At 57.0% G+C, this 22,984-nt stretch overlaps 2 protein-coding genes across 3 annotated transcripts in view; one reads left to right on the top strand and one right to left on the bottom strand.

The window, feature by feature from the left end:
- Positions 1-2,104, top strand: part of UBN1 (ubinuclein 1) — a 28,490-nt gene extending 26,386 nt beyond the window's left edge. Inside the window, exon 18 of one of the 2 annotated variants that reach the window (XR_007207150.1) lies at positions 1-2,104. The gene's annotated coding sequence lies outside the window, so the exon portion shown is untranslated. The other variant, XR_007207149.1, reaches the window with a different exon arrangement.
- Positions 640-22,984, bottom strand: part of PPL (periplakin) — a 27,635-nt gene continuing 5,290 nt past the window's right edge. The window contains 22 exon segments of the mRNA XM_048321334.1: positions 640-4,191; positions 5,216-5,308; positions 5,925-6,041; positions 6,590-6,673; positions 6,965-7,115; positions 7,830-8,023; positions 9,365-9,503; positions 9,606-9,784; positions 10,687-10,844; positions 11,092-11,189; positions 11,705-11,856; positions 12,578-12,724; positions 13,615-13,737; positions 14,724-14,819; positions 15,330-15,437; positions 15,854-16,015; positions 16,136-16,177; positions 16,475-16,600; positions 17,115-17,235; positions 17,679-17,698; positions 17,700-17,834; positions 18,460-18,559. Of these exon segments, the coding sequence (XP_048177291.1) occupies positions 1,507-4,191; positions 5,216-5,308; positions 5,925-6,041; positions 6,590-6,673; positions 6,965-7,115; positions 7,830-8,023; positions 9,365-9,503; positions 9,606-9,784; positions 10,687-10,844; positions 11,092-11,189; positions 11,705-11,856; positions 12,578-12,724; positions 13,615-13,737; positions 14,724-14,819; positions 15,330-15,437; positions 15,854-16,015; positions 16,136-16,177; positions 16,475-16,600; positions 17,115-17,235; positions 17,679-17,698; positions 17,700-17,834; positions 18,460-18,559 (5,230 nt within the window). The 3' untranslated portion in view covers positions 640-1,506.

The raw sequence follows: 22,984 nt of genomic DNA on the forward strand, positions 1-22,984 counted from the left end.
TTCCCTGACTTTGATTCCATGAATTTCTGTTGCAGCTTGGATGCTCATCTGTGGCTTGAGTGAGTAATGAATTATTGACTGTTTTAAAGTCTCCTATGTGGTGAGTGAATGGCAGCTCTGTTACAGCTGCTGTAGGGGTAGGAATGTTTCTTCTCATTCCCTGTGCTCCTGCTGGTGCTTGAAGTTGGCCTCTGCTGGAAAGGACGTGTGGGGCTCAGATCCCAGAGCACCAGAGTGATTCTCCCTGACCCTTTCATTCGCAGAGGTAAAACAGTGCTGTTAATCCCCAGAGCCAGGAGGGATAAGCAGGGAATGCTTATGGCTGCTTTCGTGGATATCAGAGCTCACTGGGGTTTGGGTATTAGCTGAAATTTGGGAAAAAGGAAGTGAATGGGCTCTGGTACCATCTCAGTGTAATCCACTGTTCTCCTGCACCTGCAGTCCCTCTCTTTCGTGCACTTCACTCCCATCTAATGCTGCTAATTAGTCCCAGCTCCAATGCTGCTCCAGGAAGTTCCCCCTTGGAAAAGAGCCAACAGCTAAGATGATAATCTTAGTGTTTTAATTCTGACTCCAAAATGGCAACTTCTTGTGCAGCCAATGATCAAGAGGCTGCCGTAATTAATAAAGACCAGCCACTTTCTGATTGGAACCACTGCATTTTTATTTTGTACTATAAATAGAATTCCCCTCTATTCCCCATTCCCTTACACAAGTAAATGAAACGTAGCTGCATGTAACTCCATCCAGGAAAACACCAGCACAAACAGCTTTTAACCACGAGGGAAGGAGCTGTCTGTGGGAGGCCCTCTGCGTTGGGTTCCCTTGCATGCTGTGCACAACCCCTTGTGTCTGGTGGTTCTGCCATCCCTTCGTGCCCTTTTCCTTGACCTCTGTGGTGTGTGAGTGCTCCTCCTGGATCACTGGCTGGTGCCATCGAAGTACACCTTCACTCTTCCCCAGCAGCACAGGCACAGAGGTGAACAAAAGGTGGTGGTGGGTCTTGACGTGGTGATGCTGGACTGAAACCTTGGTTTCCACAGAGCTGGTTTTCTCAGAGGACGAGCCCATCATTGAGTCAGTTGTCCACGGTGGGACTGTCTGGCTTATCAACATGCAGCTGATGTAACCAGCACCTGCTGGTCACCTCGGAGTCACCTGGACCTTCAGTCTCTCTCCTGACACGGCTTTGTACCCGACTATGTGAGTAGAAGTTGAGGAAACTGCAGGTTCTACCGAGTCTTTGGACTTGAGGCACTTCACTGTCCTAAGGCTTTCTGTTGTTTTCTGGTAGGCAGGAAGGAAGAGGGGGAGAAGGTTTGGCAGATGTTTTGCACTACTGGCGGTGTCTTCTGCAGTGTGTGACAGCAAGCGGCGTGGCTGCGTAGCATGGCCGGGGCAGAGGCTGTAGCAGTTTGGAAGACGCGAAGGAGGGCGAGGCTTTGCAGTGATCTGGGTGTCTACGAGGCGCTGCAGCTCTGACTGGCTGCTCTTGAAGTAAAGTTTCTAAAGTGGAGCGAGCGCTGTGTAATTGCTTCCGGACACCAAGACTGCCAGCTCCTGGATAGACATCTCCTTGTTGAGGTAACTGTTGTACTGGGCCATGGTGAGCCTGCCGCTCTTCAGGGCGTCCTCGATGGAGAACTCCCTGCCAGACTTCCTGTCGAGGATCACGGACGATTCCCCATTGGGACCCTTTATTGAGATCTCCTCCCAGTCACATTCCTGGCTCTTCAGTTTGACAAACAGGCTCCATTCAATGAGGCCGAACACGTGAGCTTCCTCTGGAGACATCTCTTTTCCTGTGTCGGGGTCAATGACCACGATGGAGCGCCTCAGGTGGTTTTCTCTTTGCTCCCTCTTGATAGCCACCGTCTTCAGGCGATTCTGGAGTTGCTCAATCTCTGCATCTTTTTCTCTGGACAACTGCTTCAGGTCCTCTAACTCTCTTTCCAAAGCTTGGAACCTGGAGTCCAGGTTTATTCCACTGTCCACGTGGGTCATGTTTCTCAAATCCTGAGCTTCTGTTGCGGTGAGTTCAATCTCTGACTGCAGTCTCCTTGTTTCCATCAGCAAATTCTGTTTCTCGAGGTGTAGCTTGTGGTTTTCCTCTCTTAACAAGTCTAGCTCCTTTGATGACTTGGAGTTGTTGAATTCCACCTCAGACAGCCTGGTTTCCAGGCGGTTGATATCTGCATCCAGCTCCCTCTTGCGCCTACTTTCTTCCTCCAGGTTGCTCTTCAGCTTTTGAATCTCGTACTCCGTGTCTCCTTTGTCCACTTGGACACTCTCTGAAAAGACCACTTTCTCCTTGACTTCCATCTTCTCCAAAGAAAGGAGCTTCTTTCTCAGGGCTTCCAGCTCGGTTTGCAGGACTTGTCTGCGGTGCTTCTCTTCTTCTAACTCCAGCTTGAGGAGGGAGTGCTCCTTCTCCTGCTGGGGATCTTGCTGAAGGATCACTTTCTGTTTCACAGTCACTCGTTCTGTCGTTTCTCTTTCCTGTTCTTCCAGCTCGTTCAGCCGGATCCTGAGCCTCTGCACCTCCAGCTCAGCCTCCCTGCGGGCCTGTCTCTCCTTCTCCAGCTCCTCGAGCTGCCGCTCCAGCTCGGAGCGTCTCCTCTGCAGCTTGCGCAGCTCCTCACGGAGGCCGTCGATCTGCTTCAGCTCGCTCTCGATGCTCTGGGAGAAGGAGTTCACCTCAGCTTTCAAGGCAGGATCCTGCTCATACTTCACTACTTCCTGCTGGACCACTTTCTCCTTCACCTGAGAAAGTTCTTCCTCCTTCTGTCTTACTTTTTCTTCTTGGAGAAGCCGCTCCCTCTCCAGGTCAATGTGCTTCATCTGTTCGTCTGCCAGCTGCACTCGCAGCGACTCTACCTCCTCTCTAGTCTTGGGGTCTTCCCGAAACTGGAGGATTTCTTGAACAACTTCCTTCATTTGCACTTGAGGTTTGGTGTCTTTCAAAGCTTGTATCTCTTGTTTCAGCTGGTAGATCTCCAGGTCAGCTCTTTCGATGGCTCCGGTTCTCTCTATGATTTCCTCCCGGAGTCGCTGTAGCTCCTTTTCGGTTTCTGGATCATTCTTGTACTTAATGACCTCCTTAATGACTTCTTTGACTTCTACGAGGGGCCCTCTGTTCTTCAGAGCAGCCAGCTCGTTCTGGCAGCTCTTCAGCTGTTCATCCCCACCACGGTACCTCCTCTCCTGCTCTACCAGCTCCAAGCGAAGGTTGGCAACTTCATTCTCAGCCTTGGGGTCTGGGCGCACAATCTCACGCACTTTCTCCTGAACAACCACCTTGGAGTTCTCCTCCTCCAGCAGCTGGATTTTCCTGAGCAGCTCAGCCTTTTCCCGCTCGTTGGAGCGGCCCTTGGACTTCTCATCTTCGTACTGGCGCCGGAGCTCGTTCACCTCCCTCTCAATGACCAAGTCCTTCTCCACCTTCAGCACCTCCTTGACGGTGATTTTGCCCTCAGCCATGGCCCGTTCCTTCTCCAGACGCTTGAGTTTGTCCTGGAGGAAGTTGAGCTCTTCCTCGTGCTTCTGCCGAAGGGCGCTCTCCCTCTCCTTGGTCTCCTGCAACATCCGGAATTCCATCTCCAGCTGGGGATCGTTCTGCAGCTTCAGCACCTCCTTCTCCGTTACCTTCTCCTGCTCTTTGTTCTTCTCGCTGGACAGCACAGCAATTTGTTGGCGTAAGAGGATGACTTCACTCTCCCTGGTCCCTTCCTGCCTCCTGAGCTCTTCCAGTTCCTCTTTGAGCTTCAGGATTTCATCAGCTTGAGCCTTATCTTGTTCAATCCTCAGCACCTCTTTCACTATGTACTCCTGCCCTCCTTCCCTCTTCTCGTGCTCCAGGACACGCAGCCGGATTTTAAGAGCCTCCAGCTCATCCTGGAGCACCTGGTTCTTGCGCTGCTCCTCTGCCAGGTTTTGCTGCAGTCTTTGGAAGCTCTCCTCCAGCTGGGGGTCAGGCACCTTCTTCACCAGTTCTTTCTTCACCACAGTTTCTTGGGGCTTCTGGTTTTGCAGGTGGACAATGTTGTTCTGAATGGCTTTGATCTCCGCTTCAAGCTGTTGCCGACGCTGAGTCTCATCCTCGAGCTCTTTCTTCAACTTCCAAACTTCTTCCACAGGCCTTACAGACTTTTTGGTCTGGGCCAAGTCTTGTGTCACCTGAATCTCTGGCTGCTGTTGTTGGAAAAAGGATCAAAAAAGATTAGTCAAAAAAATCCAGTTAATCACACTTTTGGTGCTTACCATCATAGAATCACAGAATCATTTAGGTTGGAAAAGCCCTCCAAGATCATTGAGTCCAACCTGTGACTGATCCCCACCTTGGCACCCAGCCCAGAGCACTGAGTGCCACATCCAGGAATGGTGGAACACATCCACCACCTCCCTGGGCAGCCCCTTCCAGGGCCTGACCACCCTTTCCATTGGGAAATTCCTGCTGATGTCCAACCTAAACCTCCCCTGGCCCAGCCTGAGGCCGTTCCCTCTCCTCCTGTCCCTGTTCCCTGGCAGCAGAGCCCGACCCCCCCGGCTGCCCCCTCCTGTCAGGGAGTTGTGCAGAGCCACAAGGTCCCCCCTGAGCCTCCTTTGCTCCAGGCTGAGCCCCTTTCCCAGCTCCCTCAGCCGCTCCTGGGGCTCCAGCCCCTTCCCCAGCTCCCTTCCCTTCCCTGGACACGCTCCAGCCCTTCAATGTCTCATCTTGAGGGACCCAGAACTGGACACAGCCCTCAGGGTGCCTCAGCAGTGCCAGCACAGAGGGACAATCACTGCCCTGGTCCTGCCACGCTGTTCCTGACCCAGGCCAGGATATCGGTGCCTCCAAGAAAACAACAGGAGGGAGCTGAGCTATGGCAAGCTCTGAGCGGGCAGTACCTGCAAATAGACTTCTCTGTGGGTTCCCAGCCTAAGAAATCCTTTCTGCAATGCCTGCTGCTGTCAGAACAAAGCTTTAAGCCACAAGGGACACAATGGCAAGAACAGTGTTAAAAATTACATGGAGCTTCCTAGGATGAGTGGGAAATGAGACTGGGGGGTGGTCTGTCCCATTTAAGTGTCTGCTGATTAATGATTTAGGGGGACAAAACACCAGCTAGACTTGTCCCCAGAGTTCAGCTTGTATTGGCAGAGCCCCACGTGTGTGTCATTCACAGGTCCAACACGTGTGTCCCTCCATCACCACCTCGCTCCTGTGGTCACTCACCTGCCGCAGGAGGCTCTGGGCAAACTCCAGGTTCTGCAGCCTCTGCTTGTTCACAGCGTTCACTTCTGTGTATTTGGCTGCCAGAACAGCTTCCTGCCGAACAAAAACGTGTTGGGAAGAGCTCCAGAAGGCCAGAAACAACAGGCCCTAAAGAGGTAGCTCTGGGTGCCCCTCTAAAAACCTACAGCGATGAACTGCTGAGTTTTGGGGGAGGGAGAGGGATTCTCATGCACAGACACACTCATGGTCATACTGTGGTTTTCCTACTCAGGAGAAGCAAAAAGAGGTGCAGGAAGAACCAGGTGAGGAAGCTGAGGAAGAATGAGGTGGACACTTCTGCCTGCCCCCATAGGCAGGAGGAGTTTGAGGCAGGTAGCAAACAGATCCTGCATCAATAAATAGCTTGTGACCTCATCTCGCTGTAAGTATTTCTATCTTTGGTGGTGAAATCTCTCTGAAAGTCTAGAGAAGGGAAAAACTTCCAGGTTTTTGGCTTTTCTCCTCCTTTTTCCCTTCCACAAGTGTTAAATCCAGTATTTTCCCCCTCCCTCATTCTGGCCAGTCCAAAAAATGATAAAAAATCCCTTCCTCCTGATTCTCTGCCCTTCCCTGCCAAGGTCCCCCACAGCAAATGGAGGTGTTTGCAAACCCCCAGTGCTCCCGTGAGCTGCCCTCTGCTTTAGCTCTGCTCTGGCTGCCCCTTGCTTACCTCCTCTTTCACTTTGGCAGCTGGGGACTGCAGCCTGGGTTTCTTGCTCGTGTAGCCATTCCGGCCATTCTCCAGGTCCAGGATGGACCGCAGCTTCTCAGCTTCCAACTCGTAGTCCTGTGGGAGGACATTCCCAGGAGAAACAGGGAATTACTGGGTCCCCTTCGTGCACAGGGTCCTCCTAAGCTGCCCTGGCTTTAACAGCTTCACCTGTTTTTTGGGAAGGCCACAGAACGCCCCCCTCTGCTCTGGAGCCAGGCTGGGAGAGCTGGGGGTGCTCACCTGGACAAGTGAAGGCTCCAGGGACACCTCAGAGCCCCTTGCAGGGCCTAAAGGGGCTCCAGGAGAGCTGCAGAGGGACTGGGGACAAGGCATGGAGGGACAGGACACAGGGAATGGCTTCCCAGTGCCAGAGGGCAGGGCTGGATGGGATATTGGGAAGGAATTGTTCCCTGGGAGGGTGGGCAGGCCCTGGCACAGGGTGCCCAGAGCAGCTGGGGCTGCCCCTGGATCCCTGGAAGTGGCCAGGGCCAGGTTGGACAGGGCTTGGAGCAGCCTGGGACAGTGGAAGGTGTCCCTGCCATGGCAGGGGGTGGAATGAGGGTCCCTTCTAATCCAAATACTCCGTTTCTCTGTTCTCTCACAGGCAGAATTTCAGTCCTTACCTTCACTGCCTGCTGGTACTGCTGAGCTGTGGCAGAGACCTTCTGCACCTCCTGTTCCTTGCTTGCAATGTCACTGAGCAGGGCCTGGGTGCACAGAGATAGATACAGGTCAGAGGGAACACAACACCCAAATGCATCCTTCAGCCTTTCTGGGGGTTACCATTAAAATCACAACCCTGAGAATTCCAACCTCCTCGAGCAGCCCTGCTATGTGTAACCAAGGCACAGGGGGACAGCGGGACCTTAGAGCACAAGAATAAATCTAATAAGTATTTAAATTTTGTTATTTGATGTTCAGGAGCTCTTGAAGTTCTGTTTCTTTTAGCATTGTTCCCTCTCCTCTCCCTGGGGAGCCCAGGCTGCTCTGGGAATTACCGCTTGGCTCTTCAGCTTCATCTCCACTTGCTGGATGTTGTCAGTCTCCTGGGGCTCGTAGCTGGGGATGCTGCACAGGAACTGGTTCACCTTGTCGTAGTTGGTGCGGTAGTTGGAGTAGGCACTTTTTGCTTTCTGCAGCGTCTGCGTTCTGTGGGGGAAATAATTGCCAGAGATCTGCCGGGATGAACCACGCTTCTCACAGAGATATGATGGAACTCTGTTTATTCTGTTGTCAGACCCATAGTTATGCCCTAATTCCCCAAGCACACCATAAGCAAGCTCCATACTATTGGGTTACAGCTACTGTTCACACGGCCTTTAATAGCAAGCGATTGGTTACAGATTAATATGCACACAACTAACTAACATAAGTCTTTCTATGGTCAGCGTCCCCCTCCCCAACATCCTGTTGGCTTGCCACATCAGCATTGCTCCTCTCTTTTTTCCCTAGTCAAGGACAGCTCACTAATATAGCTTGGATTGTGCACGTGTACATGTCCCTATTCACTCAGCCATTTCTCTACAGGAAATCAGCTCAGCTTCAGTCCCGTCACATCTCCTGTGCCTGCTGCAGACACCTCTTAACCCATCCCACTTCCCCTGCTCCCTAAAGACATGGACTTGAGCCAGAGTTGTTCTCTTGGTACTGCTGTTGCAAGAGAACTTCATCTGAAAGTTTTCCCAGCTCTACCTAGCCAGCACATGCCAGCAACCTCTCCCTCTTCCTCCTCAGACCTCCCTGGAAGCCCTTCTGCAACTCCTCCTCCCCAGGATGCTGTTGTGCCTCCTGCAATTCCAGCTTGCTTCCAACTCCACAGCCAATATCCTGGCTCTCCAGGCTGATCCTGCCCTGCAGTCTCACCTGTGGTCGATCTGCTTGCTGAGGTTGTTGAAGCGCTGGTTGAGCTTGTAGAGCTCTGCCTCCTGGCGCTCGATGTCGGGGCAGTGCTCCTGGAACTTGCTGGCCAGGGTGTTGGAGCACGTCTTGGTCCTCTGCAGGTTCTGCTCGGCTTCTCTCAGCAGGAACTTCTTGGACTGGAGCTCAGTGCCCATGGCCTGTGGAAAAAAAGCAGGAAATGGGGATTCTCCGGGGGTTCACACAAGCCAGGCTCTTGTCACTGTTGTCACCTGCATCAACTCCAGCAACTGCACTGGAGCTGGAGGGCTGAGCGGCAGCAGTGCCAGCAGCTGTGGAAAAAACCAAGTTCAAGGCTTGCATGCTAAGCAGAACCACCTGGTAAACCTGACAGGGACAAAAGCCACCTCTTGCTCCCTCCTCAACCTGCTGACCTTTAAAAGTAACCGTACGATGTGCAAAATAGCTGCTGCTCCTCATGCAAGGCTTGGATCCTGTTCTTGCCAGTGCAGCAACTCTGGAAGGAGCAGTGAAAGCTCTTCCATGTTAGTCTGAACCTGGGATTTCATGGAAAAGAGCACAGAAAATTCTGGCCTAGCCAGTTCTTGGTCTTTCTACAGCACAAGAATTGCCAGTTCGGGTAGTTTTCCTAGCAAGAACTGTTCTCAAAGCCCTGCCAGGTCCATCTTTCCAATATCAGGCCACTGTGTTGCATTTCCCAGACCATTTTACCCTTCACTTCTCTAAGAATCACAGAAGGTTTTCATTTGGAAAAAGCTTAAAGCTCATCTCATCCCACCCCCTGCCATGGGCAGGGACACCTTCCACTAGCCCAGCTTGCTCCAAGCCCCGTCCAACCTGGCCTTGGACACTTCCAGGGATCCAGGAGCAGCCACAGCTTCTCTGGGCACCCTGTGCCAGGGCCTCCCCACCCTCACAGAGCAGAATTTCTTCCTCATATCTCATTTAAATCTTTTCTCTTTTAGTTTAAAACCATTCCTCTTGTCCTGTCAGTATCTGCCTGTGTAAAAAGTCTCTCTCCCTCTTTTTTATAATATTCCTTTAGGCCCTGGAAGGGGCTCTGAGGTGTCCCTGGAGCCTTCACTTGTCCAGGTGAGCACCCCCAGCTCTCCCAGCCTGGCTCCAGAGCAGAGGGCGGCTCCAGCCCTTGGACCATCTTCTCTGGACCTGCTCCAACAGGTCCATGTGTTCCTTGTGCTGAGGACTCCAGACCTGGACACAGCACTGCTGTGGGAGGGTCTCACAAGGGCAGAGTAGAGAGGGAATCAATCTGCATTAGTCCTTTTGTCAAATCACAGGACTTCAAGTGGGATTTGATTTGCTTTGATTTGATTTGGGGATGGGAGGTGTTTGTGTTTGAAGCAGGTGGGGATCACTGAGGTCAAGGTGAGCTCTCACCCCCAGCTGGGGGAGGCCACCCTGTCACCAACAGACCCAAGCTTGTGAGTTGAGCAGGAGTCACCACAGCTTTTGGGAAGTGGTTTTGCACGTGCAGCATGCGAACAGGGCAGGAAACTCACCAGCAGCTCTTCCTTCTTCCTGTCCACCACCTTCAAGTCCTCCGGTACCGTGTCATCTATGACCAGCTTGTTCTCATAGGCTGACAGCAGGTCTCGGCCTTGCTGGAGGCTCCTCTCCAAGTTTGTGGCCACCTCAACCCTGGAGGGACACGAGAGGAAGGTGTTTAAGCACACCTGCACCCTCCTCCTGCAGGATCCTGCGTTAGGCCGGGCTCAAGCCGGGATTTAAGCCATGACTTACTTCTCCTGGGCAGCGCTGAGCAGCTGCACCACGCGCTCGTACTTCTTGTTGGTGTTCTCCACCTTGTTCCTCACCAGGGTCGCGCTGCCCGTGTTGGGCACGGATTCGATGAAGGCCTCGCACTCCTGGATCTTCCTCATTTTCTCAGGCTCAATCCGACGGACCTCATTGGTGATGTTCTGCAGGAGGAACAAAGCCTTTAGAGCAGCTGAGCCACGACCTGGTGGCTACAAAGGAGGCACCCTTGGCTATCCAGGATGAGGAAGGGGGTCAGGTCTGAGGATTTGTGTTGGGTGGAAGGTGCCTTTCAGCCCTGCAGGGCACAGAAGGATATTTTTGGCTGATTTTCTTTTGACCTGGCCCTCCTTAGCAAGGAAACTCCAGCTGGGGAGTGGTTCCCAGCAGCTCTAGCTCTGTCAGGGACATGCTGGATTCATCTGGGCCGTTGGGCTCTGACGGATGAGTCCTTGCCTGGACATCAAAGCGCTGCAGGCAGTTGGGGCAATTTGCTTTCACTTGTGGTGGCACCTGGATTTTGACACAGCCCTGGGCAAGTGCTGTAACCAGGACCTCAACTTCCTCCTAAACCAAGGGAGGTTTGTGGCACGGAGCCTGGCTTAATTAGGGGTCTGAAGGAGAGGAAAGGAGCTGGATGCTACTGGCACTGGAGCCTGGAGGAGCAGGTCCACAAGGAGAAACTGCCTCGGACCACAAAGGTTTTCCTGTTCCTCTCTGAGCTGGTGAGAGTGGTGGCAAAGTTAACGTCCCTGCTGTGCTCAGATTACAGGCAGGATCAAAAGCTGAGGGCTCCCCTCTCATCCTCACAGCCACCTCCTGCAGCCAGCACCTTTTTCCCATTCAACTGAGCGGGGCCAGAAGCAGGGCAAAGGTTTTGGGCTTCTGAGGCTGCTCATAGGGCTGCTCCCCATCTCTACTGGAGGAAGCTGTGAGCATCACTCCATCCCCCATCTCCCGGGCTCAGGGAGCACTTTAAGCACCCCTGGTTATTGAGAACCACACTGGAGACCCTTTGGGAGCACAGTCCCTGTAAGGCACCATCCCCCAGCTCCACAGCCCCTGCCTTGAGGTCCTTGGAGCGCTCGGTGCTGTCCTGCACTGCCCGGCTCTGCTCCAGCGGCGGCCGGAGGTTTGCTGTGATGGCTTTCTCCTGCTTGTCCAGGTCACTGTTGACTTTCTCCAGCCCTGCCAGGAGCTGGCGTCCCCGAACTGATGCAGCATCTGGAAAACAAGAGGAGACCAGATTAAAGCTGGATGGAACTGGGTGTGGGCTCAGTCCCACCGGTGAATGCCAAACCCTCATCCCGAGACCAGCCTGCTGTGACCACAGCCTGGCTGCTCTGCCCCTGCACCCGTCCAGCAGTGTTGTCCCCAGGACCCTCAGGAGATGGGAACATCTCCATAAGATGCTCCACCACCTAAGTTCAAGCCTTTCTGTGCCCCAGGCTGCCCTCCCGCTGTCCCACACCTCCGATGCTGTCTGCCTTCAGCCCCTCATAGCGCTGCTGGAGGACGTTCTTGCAGTTGTTGGTCTTCTCCTTCACGGTCACGTAGTGCTTGGCAATTCTGCAAAACGGGACAGCAGGAGGTCAGTCAGACCCTCAGCCTCTCCATCACCCCGTCACCATCCCAGTACTGCTCCAGGAAGCAGCTCCAGCTCGGGAGGGGTTGTGGGGGCTGCTCCCTCGAGGCAGCCATGAAGCAGGTGGGGGAAAAAGCACCTTCACCCCACGCTGGGGTAGAGCAGTGTCCTCATTAGAACAGGGGAGACGCAGCCAGGCAGGGACCTGCCTGCTGAGGGAGGGGTGGGCAGCTCCCCTGCCATAATGGCCCTCCAGAGCAGAAGGGACCTGGATGGCTCTGAGCTGGCCCCCCTTTGCTTGTGGGCAAGCAGGAAGGGGCAGGAATTCCTTCTGGAGGAAGCCTGAGGCTTCCAGAAGGCAGAGCTTCGCTGTGGGAAGCGGGGCAGGAGCCCTGGGGTGCCAGGCGGGGCTGCAGCACTGGAGGCAGGGCCTGGGGCTGGGGAAGGCAAAGGCCGGAGGGGCAGTGGGATGGTCCTGCCCGAGGCTGGGGGCACGTACTGCTCTGCCAGGGCTATTGCTTCGGGGTCGGGCGGGGGGATCATGAAGCAGACCCCGGGGGCGCTGATCGTGTCTCCTGCGCTGTCGGCCACTTCCCAAACGTCTCCGCTGCTCCTCTGCAGGGTGTAGTGGGCTCCGCGGCTGATCTGGCCCTGGGGACACGAACCGGTCACAGCAGCACGGCAGGAACGGCGGGGAGGCAGCACCGGCACACCCCGATCCCTTCTGCCGGCTTCTCCGAGAGTCTGCCCCTTGCCAGAAACTCATGTGCCCGCTCCTCCCTGCCCGCAGCCTCCAGGCACCGAGCCCTGCCTCTTGCGACAGCCGCGGCGAGCGCATTCCCACTCGGGCAGAGAGGAGGAGGCGTTTCCAGGGCTGTGCTCCGGCTTTCCTTTTCGGAGAAGCCGGCAGCTGAGTCAGCTGGAGCTGCTGACTCCTGTCCCACCCCTGCCACTGGTGGCTGGCTGTCCCATCCCTTTGGCCAGCTACTCAGCCCTGCAAAGACTGGCACGGTGCTGGCGGGGATGAGGGGATGTGGCCTGGGAATGGCCGGTGGTGGGGCGGTGTTCCTTTGGTCAGGAACACGCCGGGACATCAGCACAGGGAGCGTGGGAATGTGACAGAGCTGTGCTGTCGCAACGTCCCGAGGGTGTGTCCGAGGCAGGGAGGCCGCGTTTCCCCCAGACCCCTCCTGCTCCTCCGCTGCAAAACCTGCTCCTCCCACTGGGGCGAGGGCGACCTTTGCCTCGCTCCCACTGCAGGAACCACCACGGCTTGGAAAAAACCTGCTCCTTCCCCCAGAGCCACTTCCACCCCCTGAGGAGGCGGTGCCGGCAGCAGCGCTGCTCGCCCCTGGGCCAGGGATGGCGGTACCTGCTCGCCCTCGTACTCGCAGAGAGCCTCCACGGGGATGGGCTGCGGCGGCGGCTCCCGGCGGTAGCGCAGGGGCAGGACCTGCTGGCTGCGCTCCTGCAGCGACTTCACCACGGCCTCGTACTTGTCCAAGGCCTTGTCCTGGTCCTGGCACGGGGCAACAACAAGAAACAGGGGAAGAACGAACTCCTGGGATCTCGCAGCCAGGGAGGAGCTGGGACACACAGCCGGGACAGAGACTGCGGCTTCTCCTGTGTTTGTGCTACTGAAGGCACCTCCTGCAGCCCCGTGTCCCTGCTCCTGGTGCTTCTGCATTCTCCTGCCTCTTTCTGCAGCCAGGCTGAGGACCGGGACTGTGCCCAGGGGTTGCCGTGCCAGCGGGCAGTGCCAGGGTTCCCTGGTGCATGGCCCATACCTGCGTGGCTGTGTGTCACTGCACAGCCCCACTCCCAGCTCTCAGTCCAGCCCTGAGTCCAGCCCTGCCACAAGGCTCTCCAGCAGCTGCTCTATTTCTAGCCCTGAAGGTGGAGATCCCGAGATGTTGAGTGGGATGGAGCATGCAGGAGGAGAGGGGACAGCTCCTGGGAAGAGCTATCAGCTGTCCCGGGCCACCTGCATCAGCTGGGCCTGCTGCAGCATGCTTGGGCTTGAGCTTGGATTTAGGTTTAGGCTTAGGCTCGAGCTCCGGCTCAGCACGGCCCATTCCAAGTGGGCGATCTCCAGCCCAGCTCACTGCAGCTCAGCGAGTTCCACAACCTCCTCTGGCAGCAGGTCTAATTATGCTCCCACCCTTAACGAGTGCTAACTCAATGAGAGAACAAATAAAAACCAGCCCAGTGAGCAATTACGTTGCTAGGGGAGAGGCAATCTCTAGCCAGGGGGGAAGGAAGAGCGGGGAGAAGGCCGGGCACAGGGAGGCAGCAGCAGGAGAAAGCTGGGCCAGGTGCCCACATGGGTGGGGACGTCCCTCTGCCAGTGCCATGGGGACAGTGGTTCCTGCTGCTGCCTCCCCTGCAGTCCTGCCTGCAGACACTCACATCCAGCTCCCGGAGGAGAGACTCCAGCTGGTATCTGTCCTTGAACTCCGGGCTGAATTTTTGGTCCAGGTCTGTATCCACCTTCTTCAAAAGCTCCTGAGCATCCTTAGTGTCCTTCTGAAACTGCAGAAAGGGAAAGTCTCTTGTGAGAGAGGGTCCTGCTGAAACATGGAGCAGACCCTCCATGGTCTTCACACAGCCACCAGGACCTGCTCTGGACATGCAGAATATGTGGAGAAAGGCAAGGGATCACTATTTCCCTTGCTCAGGACATCAGATCGAAGGAAACAACAACCAGGAGCCGCTTATTCCGTGCAGAGCTGTTAAGTCCCACCTTTCCCTGCCCTCAGTTCTGTTTCACTGGGACAGCATCACCACGGTGTGTGGTGCCTCCACTGCCAGCGCCAGGAGAAGGCAGAGCCAAGCCCTTCCACGCACAAACCATCCCCTGGGGCAGCTGTTCTGGCAGATCCCCACGACAGGCACCGCCTGGGCTGGGCACCACGGCTCAGCTTTGGCAAGAGACTCATCGGGTGGCGAACACGCCCAGGCTGTGGGAGAGGAATCCAGCCCGACCTGCTCCCCTGCAGAGCCTCTCTGGCTGTCGGATGCCATTTATCCAGCAGACATCTGTCTGCCCCGCTCCGCTCCGCTGGGACACTCAGCCCTTGTGCCGGGCTCCCCGGGGGGCAGCTCTGCTGGTGGCAGCTGGGATTTCCTACGTGGTCCTGTTCTGCTTCCCAGTGGAGCACTCAAGGTCTCCCCATGCCATGTTTGGAGCTGAGGGATCTCTGCCGTCTTGGGGGCAAGGATGCTGACACCAACTGTGGCTCATGAAAGTCAGTGTGGGAGCAGAAGCTTTCTGCAAGTCATGCTTTGGCCAAGCACTCACTGACCTTTGGTGCCTGAGCAATTGTGACTCGTGTTCTATCAGCTCAAGGTGTTCTCCTAGCCATAAAAATCCTGGGTTTAGAGCACTCCAGTCCTGGTTTTAGGACCTCTTCTACCCAATTTCCAGAACAGCAGGAATTTTTGTATTCTAGGATCTCCTGCAACCCAGCACCTGCTCTCTAGGCTCCAACAACTCGCTACCCCCGGGGATGTGGTACCTTGTGGAAGTCCTCCATGAACTTCAGGTGGCTCTCCTCGCAGATCAGCAGGTTCAGGTACTCCTTCCAGTCGGCGTGCACGGCCTCGATGTGAGCCTGCAACGCAGGGGTGGGAGGGGGACATCAGTAGGACCCCCGTGGCAGGGGCAGTCCTGAACTGGTCACCAGGAAGTCCCAGTTGCCATCCTGAGTGAGCAGCTCTTTGGCTGCCTCTGGAGCCACCCAGATGCTCTCAAGGGGAATCTAGGATGGGAATACCCAAGGCTGGGATGATCCCATGGGAACATAGGCTGTGTGGAGGTGGCAAATCCTTGTGGCCATCCTCCCAACCAAACAGGGAAGGGTTCCACCATAATTCATCCTCTCTAGGTGGGCACAGGGTAATTGCCACAGGAATGAGGAAGATGGGAAGAGCTCCTTAGGTTTATCTTCGCTCCTCCAGTGGTGTTTACACATCTGCAGGTGAAGGAGGCTTTTTCCCCCTTGGCATCTCAGGAACTAAAGTCACGAGTGGTGTTGGCAGCGGGTCCCACTCTGGAGAATGGCTGGGTGAGTCCCCCAGGCTCCAGGGTGGGTGGGGAGCTGGGACCCATCCCTGGTGCTCACCTCGATGGCGTTCTTCCCGGGGTGGTTCTGGGCCAGCAGCTGATCCCCATCGGCGTGCAGCTTGTTGATTGCCTCCTCCTTCTCCTCCAGCTTCCGGTGGATGAAGTTCTGGATGGGGAGAGGTGAGATATTGATCCCCACGCAAAGGGAGGAGACCCTGGCTGCAGTCTGAGGCTGAGCAGCTCCACAAGACAAAGTGTGGTGCTCCCCCACTGCAGCTTTCACTTTTCCTTCCCTTGCAGATGTTGCTAAAGATGTGACTCCTGCCGAGCCAGCGCTGAGATAAGGGACAGGAGGCTGAGGGCGCCGTCACGCCTCGTTATCTTTGGCAGAAGTAAGAATTAACCTCACTATCCCTGTGCTATCAGCTGGACATCTCAAAGCCCTTCATGATGGGCTGGGAGAGACTGAGGCATGGGGGAAGGAACATTTCCTGCCCTCATCCAGCTCCCCTGGCCCCGTGCCCAGCTCCCTTTTGCCCGGCACCAGCCGGAGCGGGGCCAGGCTGCCGGGAGCGCACGGACCTCGTACTGGCGGCGCCGGCTGGGGTAGTCCAGGTTGTGGTCGCTCCAGTCATAATGGGTCCTGTCCTTGGCCTGCTGATCCAGCCAGTAGAGCTTGTTGGTGCAGCGCTGCATGTAGTCCTGCAGCGAGTTCAGGTCCTGCTGCCGCTGCTGGGAGCCGGCCTGCACAGGGGCACAGGGAGAGCTCAGCCCAAAGCTCCTCTCTGTGGGTCCCCCAGGGGTGCCCAGCCACCCAGGACCCCTCCAGGGGGGTTCTTCCCCCAGGACCCCAGAGGCTCTTACCAGCAGCTTCTGGTATCTGGCTTGGAAGTCGCTCATGGTTTCCTGGAGGAGAAGCAAGGCAAGGGTTAGGAGCGGTGTCTGGAGAGCAGTGGTCTGACAGGGGCTCGAGGGTGCAGAGGGATGTGGGTTTAGGCTGGAAGGGGATGTGGGTTTATGGGATTTGCCTCATTGTAAAGCCAGAGCCGGTGTGCGATGGTGAGCTCTGAGGCTGGATCTGGGCACCCACCCAAACCTGCTCCGGGCTGCAGCAGCCTGGATGGTGTGACACCCTCCCCTTCATCCACAGCTCGGGGCAGGGCTGACCCTGCAGGGCAGCAGGAGTGGGGCAGGAGAGCTGACCTTGCTGCCTTCCTTGACGATGTGTGGCCCGATGGCCATGACCTCGTTGTGGAAGATGTTGTGCTCTTCTACTTGGCTGTTGACCAGCGGCAGGTCAGTCCCAAAGCCTTTGCTGCTCAACGCATCCTGGGGCACACAGGAGTTGGGGTTAGCACTGGGGGAATGGGGGGGAGGCTGCTGACCCCTAGGAAACTCCTCCTGGAGGCGGCTGTGGAGCTGGGCTGGGATGGGCTCTGGGGTCTGCGGTGTACGGATGCCCCAGGAGCACGTAGGTGAAATCGGCTGTGCTGGAGGGCAGCCATGGGAAAAGCAGTTTGGGGGGTTTAACCCTTCTCTGGCTGGAAGTGGGAGTGGGATAAAATAAAAAATAAGGGCTGTGGAGTAGAGCCTAAAGCAGGTGGTGACTGGGGATGCTGAGGCCAGGACCGGTGCCACCTTGAGCACTGACTCCTGGTGCCACAGCCCCTGGCCTTGTCCCATCACCTCTGCCCCTCCCCTGCCACGCCGCTGTTTGCTGCTCCCACCCAGTACGGAGCTGCCCAGAAGTTTCCCAAGAGCCAGTTTCTCCACAGGAGCTGCAGGAGTTCCCACCCAGCTGGTGCTACTGGCCAGGCAGTGACACTGGTGGCCCCCTTGGTACCTGTTTCTCCTCGATCACTGTTGACCAGTTGACCTGGGGCTCGATGTGCTGCAGGGGGAAGTTGTAGATCTGGTCGTGTTTCACACGCAGGTTTGCCACTCGCTCCTTCAGCTGCCGGATGCTGCAGGAAGGGAAAGGTGAGGGTGGGATGCAGGATGTGGGCATGGGCTGGCATTAGCGTTGGTGGGTGTAGGTGATCCTCTGCCAGGCCCCCATGGATGATGGGCTGTCCTTAGGCTGGCAGCAGCTGGGCTGTGCAGTGGCTGGGCAGGGAGAGGGCAGAGGATCCTGTGCTCTGTCCTCTGCCAGGGGCTGTTCCATGGCTGTGAGCCCAGGGCAGGACCTGGGGCAGAGCGTGGGGCTCAGCGGGCAGGTGCCACCCTGCCACGCTGCCATCATCTCGCACTCTGTGTGCCCAGGACGGTGGGGGTCACACACCCTAATGGGAGTTGGGACGCAGAGGAGCCCGTGGTGACCCCCCCACTGCAGGCAGCAGCTGAGCAAGGCCCCTGGAGAGGCCTCCCCCTCGTCCAAGGGCTCTGGGGACAGGTGGGTGGCACTCACTCTTCTGTGATCATGTCCCCCCTGGGGGTGCTTCATGTGCCGGGCCACGGCCGCGTCCCCATCCAGCACGTAGAGCAGCTTGTCGGACTCGGAGAGTTTCTGTGCCGTCAGCTCCTTGTACTGCGCCAGCTGGCACGCCTTGATCTTGTGCAGGTCCTGCGCCACGGGGACACGAGGAAGGGTCACACAAGTGGTGTCCAAGAGGTCATCCCACCCCGCTCTCCCTTGGCACTGCAGATGGGCAGGAGCTCTGCTGTCTCCCATCCCCCTGGGATGTATTTGACTTTCCCCTCTCCTATCTCAGGATCCTGGAATGGCTTGGGTTGGAAGGGACCTTAAAGACCATCCAGCTCCAACTCCCTCGCCACAGGCAGGGACACCTTCCACTCGATGAGGTTGCTCCCAGTCCCATCCGAGCTGGCCTGCTGAGGAAGGGCTGGGGAACTGCATCACCCTGGCACGCATCCTTTGGGAAGGGGAGACGGTTCAGGCCTCTCCTCCTCCATCCCAGCTCCCTGCTGGGATGCACATCCCCACTCTGCACAGTACTACCCCCTGCGTAGGAGCGAGTTTTGGGGCCCTGTTACACCCTCCCACCCTCTTCCCACGAGCGGGGGGACCCCACCATCCCACCTTGCACCCATCACAGGGCTGGGCAGCCACCCACACGGGCATAGGAGAGGAGGGGAGGCCCCAGAAGTGCCAAGGGCTGCGGCAGGAGGCAGAGGGGAGACAGGGCTGCTGGGAGGAGCCTGGGAATGCAGGACCGTGCCTCGCTTACATTTTGCATTCGGGAGTCGGTCTCCACGATGTTTTTCTCCACCTGGTCAGCATTTTTCTGCAGGCGCTCGATGAGCTCGGTCAGCTCTTTGCTGGAGATGCTGGGGAGAGAAAGGGGGGCTCGTCACTCCCCAAAGCCGGCCACAGCTCCCGGGGTGCCCGCGGGGTGCCGTGACCCCGGGGGTGGCCGGGGGCCAGCCGAGTCTGCCAGGCACTGCAGCTGCGGGTGACTCACTGCTGCCTTCCCAACACTTTCCAAAATACTCGGCCGCTGGCCCAGGACGGGGTGGGGGGGTGAGGGACGTGGTATCTCCCACGGGTGGAAATGGGAGTGATGCCCGAGCCTCCCTCGGCTTCGGAGCAAGGAAGAGAAGAGCTGTTTGCAGGGACAGGGAGAGAATCGCAGAATGTGCTCAGCTGGAAGGGACTCACAAGAATCAGCAACTCCTGGCCCTGCACAGACACCCCAACAACCCCACCCTGGGCCTGAGAAGGGGGGTCCAGTGTGGAAAGAGAGGAGCTGGGGCAGCAGAGAGGCCCTGGCCCCCCATGCCCACAGGGCAGGTGGCCCCTTTGAGGCTGTTGCCCGCGGGCAGCCCCTGCCTGCAGCCCTGCTGTGCCCCTCCGTGCCGTGCTCGGGGCTTCCTCCTCTGCAAGGAGTTATTCACGCTTTAAACCCAGGACAGGGCTGGGATCACACACGTTGCATCTCTTTCAGTGCTTTCTCCCATGCTGGGCACTGGTTTTGCTCCCAGGCTGACACTGGCCAGGCTGGCAGGGTGCAGGGCCAACCCAAATATTCCCATCCAAGTGCAGGGACGGCGGAGCTGGAGCAGAGGCAGAACAACCCGTGACGCGGCTTCTGCATTGCTGGGCTTATTTTAAACATTTCATCTCCTTGCTGTTCCTTTGGCTGCAAGGAGAGGCTGCAGCGTGTCAGGGCCAGCTCCAGGGGCCGTGTGCCAGGCAGTGCCCACAGCTCTCCCACCTCTGACCAGAGGCAGGAGCAGGGTGTGCTCCCCAAATCCCTGCAGCCGGAGGGAGCTGAGGCTGCTGGCGAGGCTGGGGTGTCCCAGCTGTGCTGCTTTGCCATCTGGGCTTAAACCAAGGGCTGGCTCAGTCCAGTCCCAACCACCTCAATATGAGCCTTAATGACCTCGTTATGTGGTGGCAGAATGAATCTTTATATAGCACTTGGAAGTGTCACCTGCTGCTGGAGCAGCTGGAGAGGAGGAGCGGGGCTGGCTGGGGACAGCAGGGCTGCCTGGGGGAGCACCAGCATCCCAGCAGTGCTGGCTCGTGGCACAGAGAGTTCCTGCACCCACAGGTGGAAAAGGTAAAGGTTGGAAAGGTTGGAAAAGCCCGCTGAGATTATCGAATCCAACCATTCCCCAGCACTGCCAAGGCCACCACTGTCCCCAAGTGCCACATCCACACGGCTTTTAAATCCCCCCAGGGATGGTGACCCCAGCACTGCCCTGGGCAGCTGTGCCAGTGCCTGACCACCCTTCCCATGAAGGAATTTTCCCAATATCCAACCTAAACCTCCCCTGGCCCAGCCTGAGGCCGTTCCCTCTCCTCCTGTCCCTGTTCCCTGGCAGCAGAGCCCGACCCCCCCGGCTGCCCCCTCCTGTCAGGGACTTGTGCAGAGCCACAAGGTCCCCCCTGAGCCTCCTTTGCTCCAGGCTGAGCCCCTTTCCCAGCTCCCTCAGCCCCTTCCCCAGTTCCTTCCCTTCTCTGGACATGCTCCAGCCCCTCAGTGTTGTGAGGGCCCAGAACTGACCCCAGGATTGGAGCCGCAGCTCCCCCAGGACTCTGGTGCTGAGTTTCAGGAGCTGTTCCTGCCTGCCCCATGTGCTGCCGCTTCAGTGCAGCAGAACAAACCAAACCCCAGCTCTGGGCTTGTTCCTCTCTACCTCAAACCTGCCCCAGGCTACAGGAGCCTTGTGGCATCCAACAGCTCCAGGAAAGTTCACACTTCCCTGGGAAGTTCTGGTATGAGCATGGTTTACACTGATTTTTTTTCTTTTTATAGAAGCTGCATCATCAGGATGGTACTCGGAGGTTTGTGCCCGTCACTGTGCCTGCTGCTTGCCTGGCACCTCCTGCATCAGCAGCAATGAACCCGGTGGGCATTCCTGGGCAGAGGAGCCAAGGAAGGGGTCGTTGGGAGTCGTGGTTGCAAGAATTCCAAGGATGATTCTCATTCTGTGTTCAGTAATCATGGCTGGAGGGTGCAGGGTGCACCGGGAGATGGGATGTGGGTGGCTGGGTCCTGCTCCAACAGTAGAAGCAGCTCCTCAAAATCCACTTTGGGGTTTCTTCCAACCTTCATCATCCCACAGAAACCAGGGCAAATGTCAGATGGAATCAGTGGTTTGGAGCGGGTGACTGAAACGTGCTGCGCATGTTTGGGTGGCTTCGGGTGATGGTTGCTCAGAGCTGGCATCTCCTGCATCCTGGCAGAGCTTGCGGCCACCAAGGAGCCTTCCTCGCCTCCCACCTGGGAACTGGAGGCCACCTGAGCTCCAGGAGGAGGGTGGGAGAGGCTCATTATCCAGGTGGGAGCTTGGGATGCTTCGCTGTGAGAGGTGGGAGCTGGACTGGCACCGAACTGGGCAAGAGCTGGAAGCTCTAGCTGGCTTCTCTCCTTGTGCCCTACCTTGGTCTCAGTGACGCCAGCAAGTCCAAGAATGGATCTTCAGGGTTTCAGTGGATCTACAGCATGGATGGAAAACCCATCCCAAAACTCAGAAGAAGTCTGGGGTGTTTCTAGTTCTAGATTTGACTGAAACCTCTAAATTGTAGGGAGGAAATGAAGCTAAGCCAGGAATTTTTTAAATCTGTGGCTGTGGTTCAGCCATGGCTTCTTGAGCTGTTACTGGTGACCTGGTCTGGCAGAGCTGAGCCTGGAGCCTCGGCCGAGCCTTTGTGCTCACTTTGCATCAGCAGCACTGATCTCAGGTGCTGGGAGCAGCGAGTGCAACAGCCCAGCCCTGACCCCTCCCTCAGGTACCGGCTGTGCCGGGCCGCTGTGGGATGGGGATGTTGTGTCCAGGCAAGGAGGAGCCCCTCATGCCCTTCTCCCTGCTCTTCTCTGAGGCTGGAGCCACAAGCTCTCCTCAGCCCTGTCATCACCTGTGCCCTTCCCAAGGCGGGGGTGCTGCCCCTGGACGCCCCTCCCCACCTCCCGCCCTCAATGACTCCGGGAACCCAGGGCCAGGGCAGAGCCACCCCCCAGCCCCGTGGCACCCAGAGACAGTGACATCCCTTCTCCATCACTGCAGGGGCTGGGAGCAGGTGAGGGGGATGGGAGGGCAGAGAATGGCAGTTCCCTGTGTTGGTTTGCCCGGTAAGCCAGAAACTGCTGCTCCCGTGTGCGGTACCTGGGTGACCAGGGAGAAGAAACGCAGCCTCGCTCAGAGCAAGCAAGGACATGCTGGGGTGTGATCTGGGCATGGCTCGGCCCTCCTGACGCACACCAGAGAAGCTGTTTGCTCTCTCCACCTCTGTGGTTTATGTGAGAGTCACCAGCCGAGGCTTTGGGACAGGGAACTCTCATAAAAACTCCCCATGGGAGCTGCATCTCAAACCTGCAGTGTCAGGGAGCTGCTCCCGTGCACCCCATCCTGCCCTGAGCAGGGAGCGTGGTGTGTGCTCTGCTCATCCCACTGCTGCTGGGAATGCAGGGATAACAGGTGTGCAGGAATAAAGAGACAAAGCAGAGAGAATGGGAACCTCTCGTGTAAGCTCTCTCTCATTTGTGTATCTATTTCTCCACACTCGTCACTTTGGTGCCACTTCATCAACCAGCTTGGACATCCCTGACGTGAGAACGTCAGCCCTGTTAATCACCCACCTGTCCCCTCCACAGCTGGGTCTGTGTGGATAAACCGGAGGAGGAGCACAGTCCCTGCATCCAGCTGGATGTCACACAGGGAACGCTGAAACCTGGCTGAAATCTCCATGCCAGGGGATGGAGGAGTTTGGCTTCCCTGTGCCCTTCATCTGCTGTGAGGGGGAAGATGCTGGAGTGCCAGGCCAAGGGGGAATGGCTTCCTACTGCCAGAGGCAGGGTTAGATGGGATATTGGGAAGGAATTGTTCCCTGGGAGGGTGGGCAGGCCCTGCCACAGGGTGCCCAGAGCAGCTGTGGCTGCCCCTGGATCCCTGGCAGTGTCCAAGGCCAGGCTGGACATTGGGGCTTGGAGCAGCCTGGGACGGTGGAAGGTGTCCCTGCCATGGCAGGGGGTGGGATGAGATGAGCTTGAAGCTCCCTTCCAACCCAACCCATTCCATGACTCTGTGCAGGAGAAGCACAAATGGATGGGCAGAGCAGTCAGGAAGCCTTGGCTGTCCCAGGAAAGGCGTGTGGATGGGATTGATGGGACGTGGCTCTTTTGGGAAGCTGCTGGGAAGAGCCATGGATGCATCCAGGCTTTGGAGCAGAGCTGCTGGCAGGGTAAGACAAAGGGAAACCAGGGCCAAAAAACAGGCTGGGGGGGATGGCTGGAGCATGGAGCAGAG

The sequence above is a fragment of the Corvus hawaiiensis genome, chromosome 16 (assembly GCF_020740725.1).
Source record: "Corvus hawaiiensis isolate bCorHaw1 chromosome 16, bCorHaw1.pri.cur, whole genome shotgun sequence".
In the NCBI taxonomy this organism is placed as follows: Eukaryota; Metazoa; Chordata; class Aves; order Passeriformes; family Corvidae; genus Corvus; species Corvus hawaiiensis.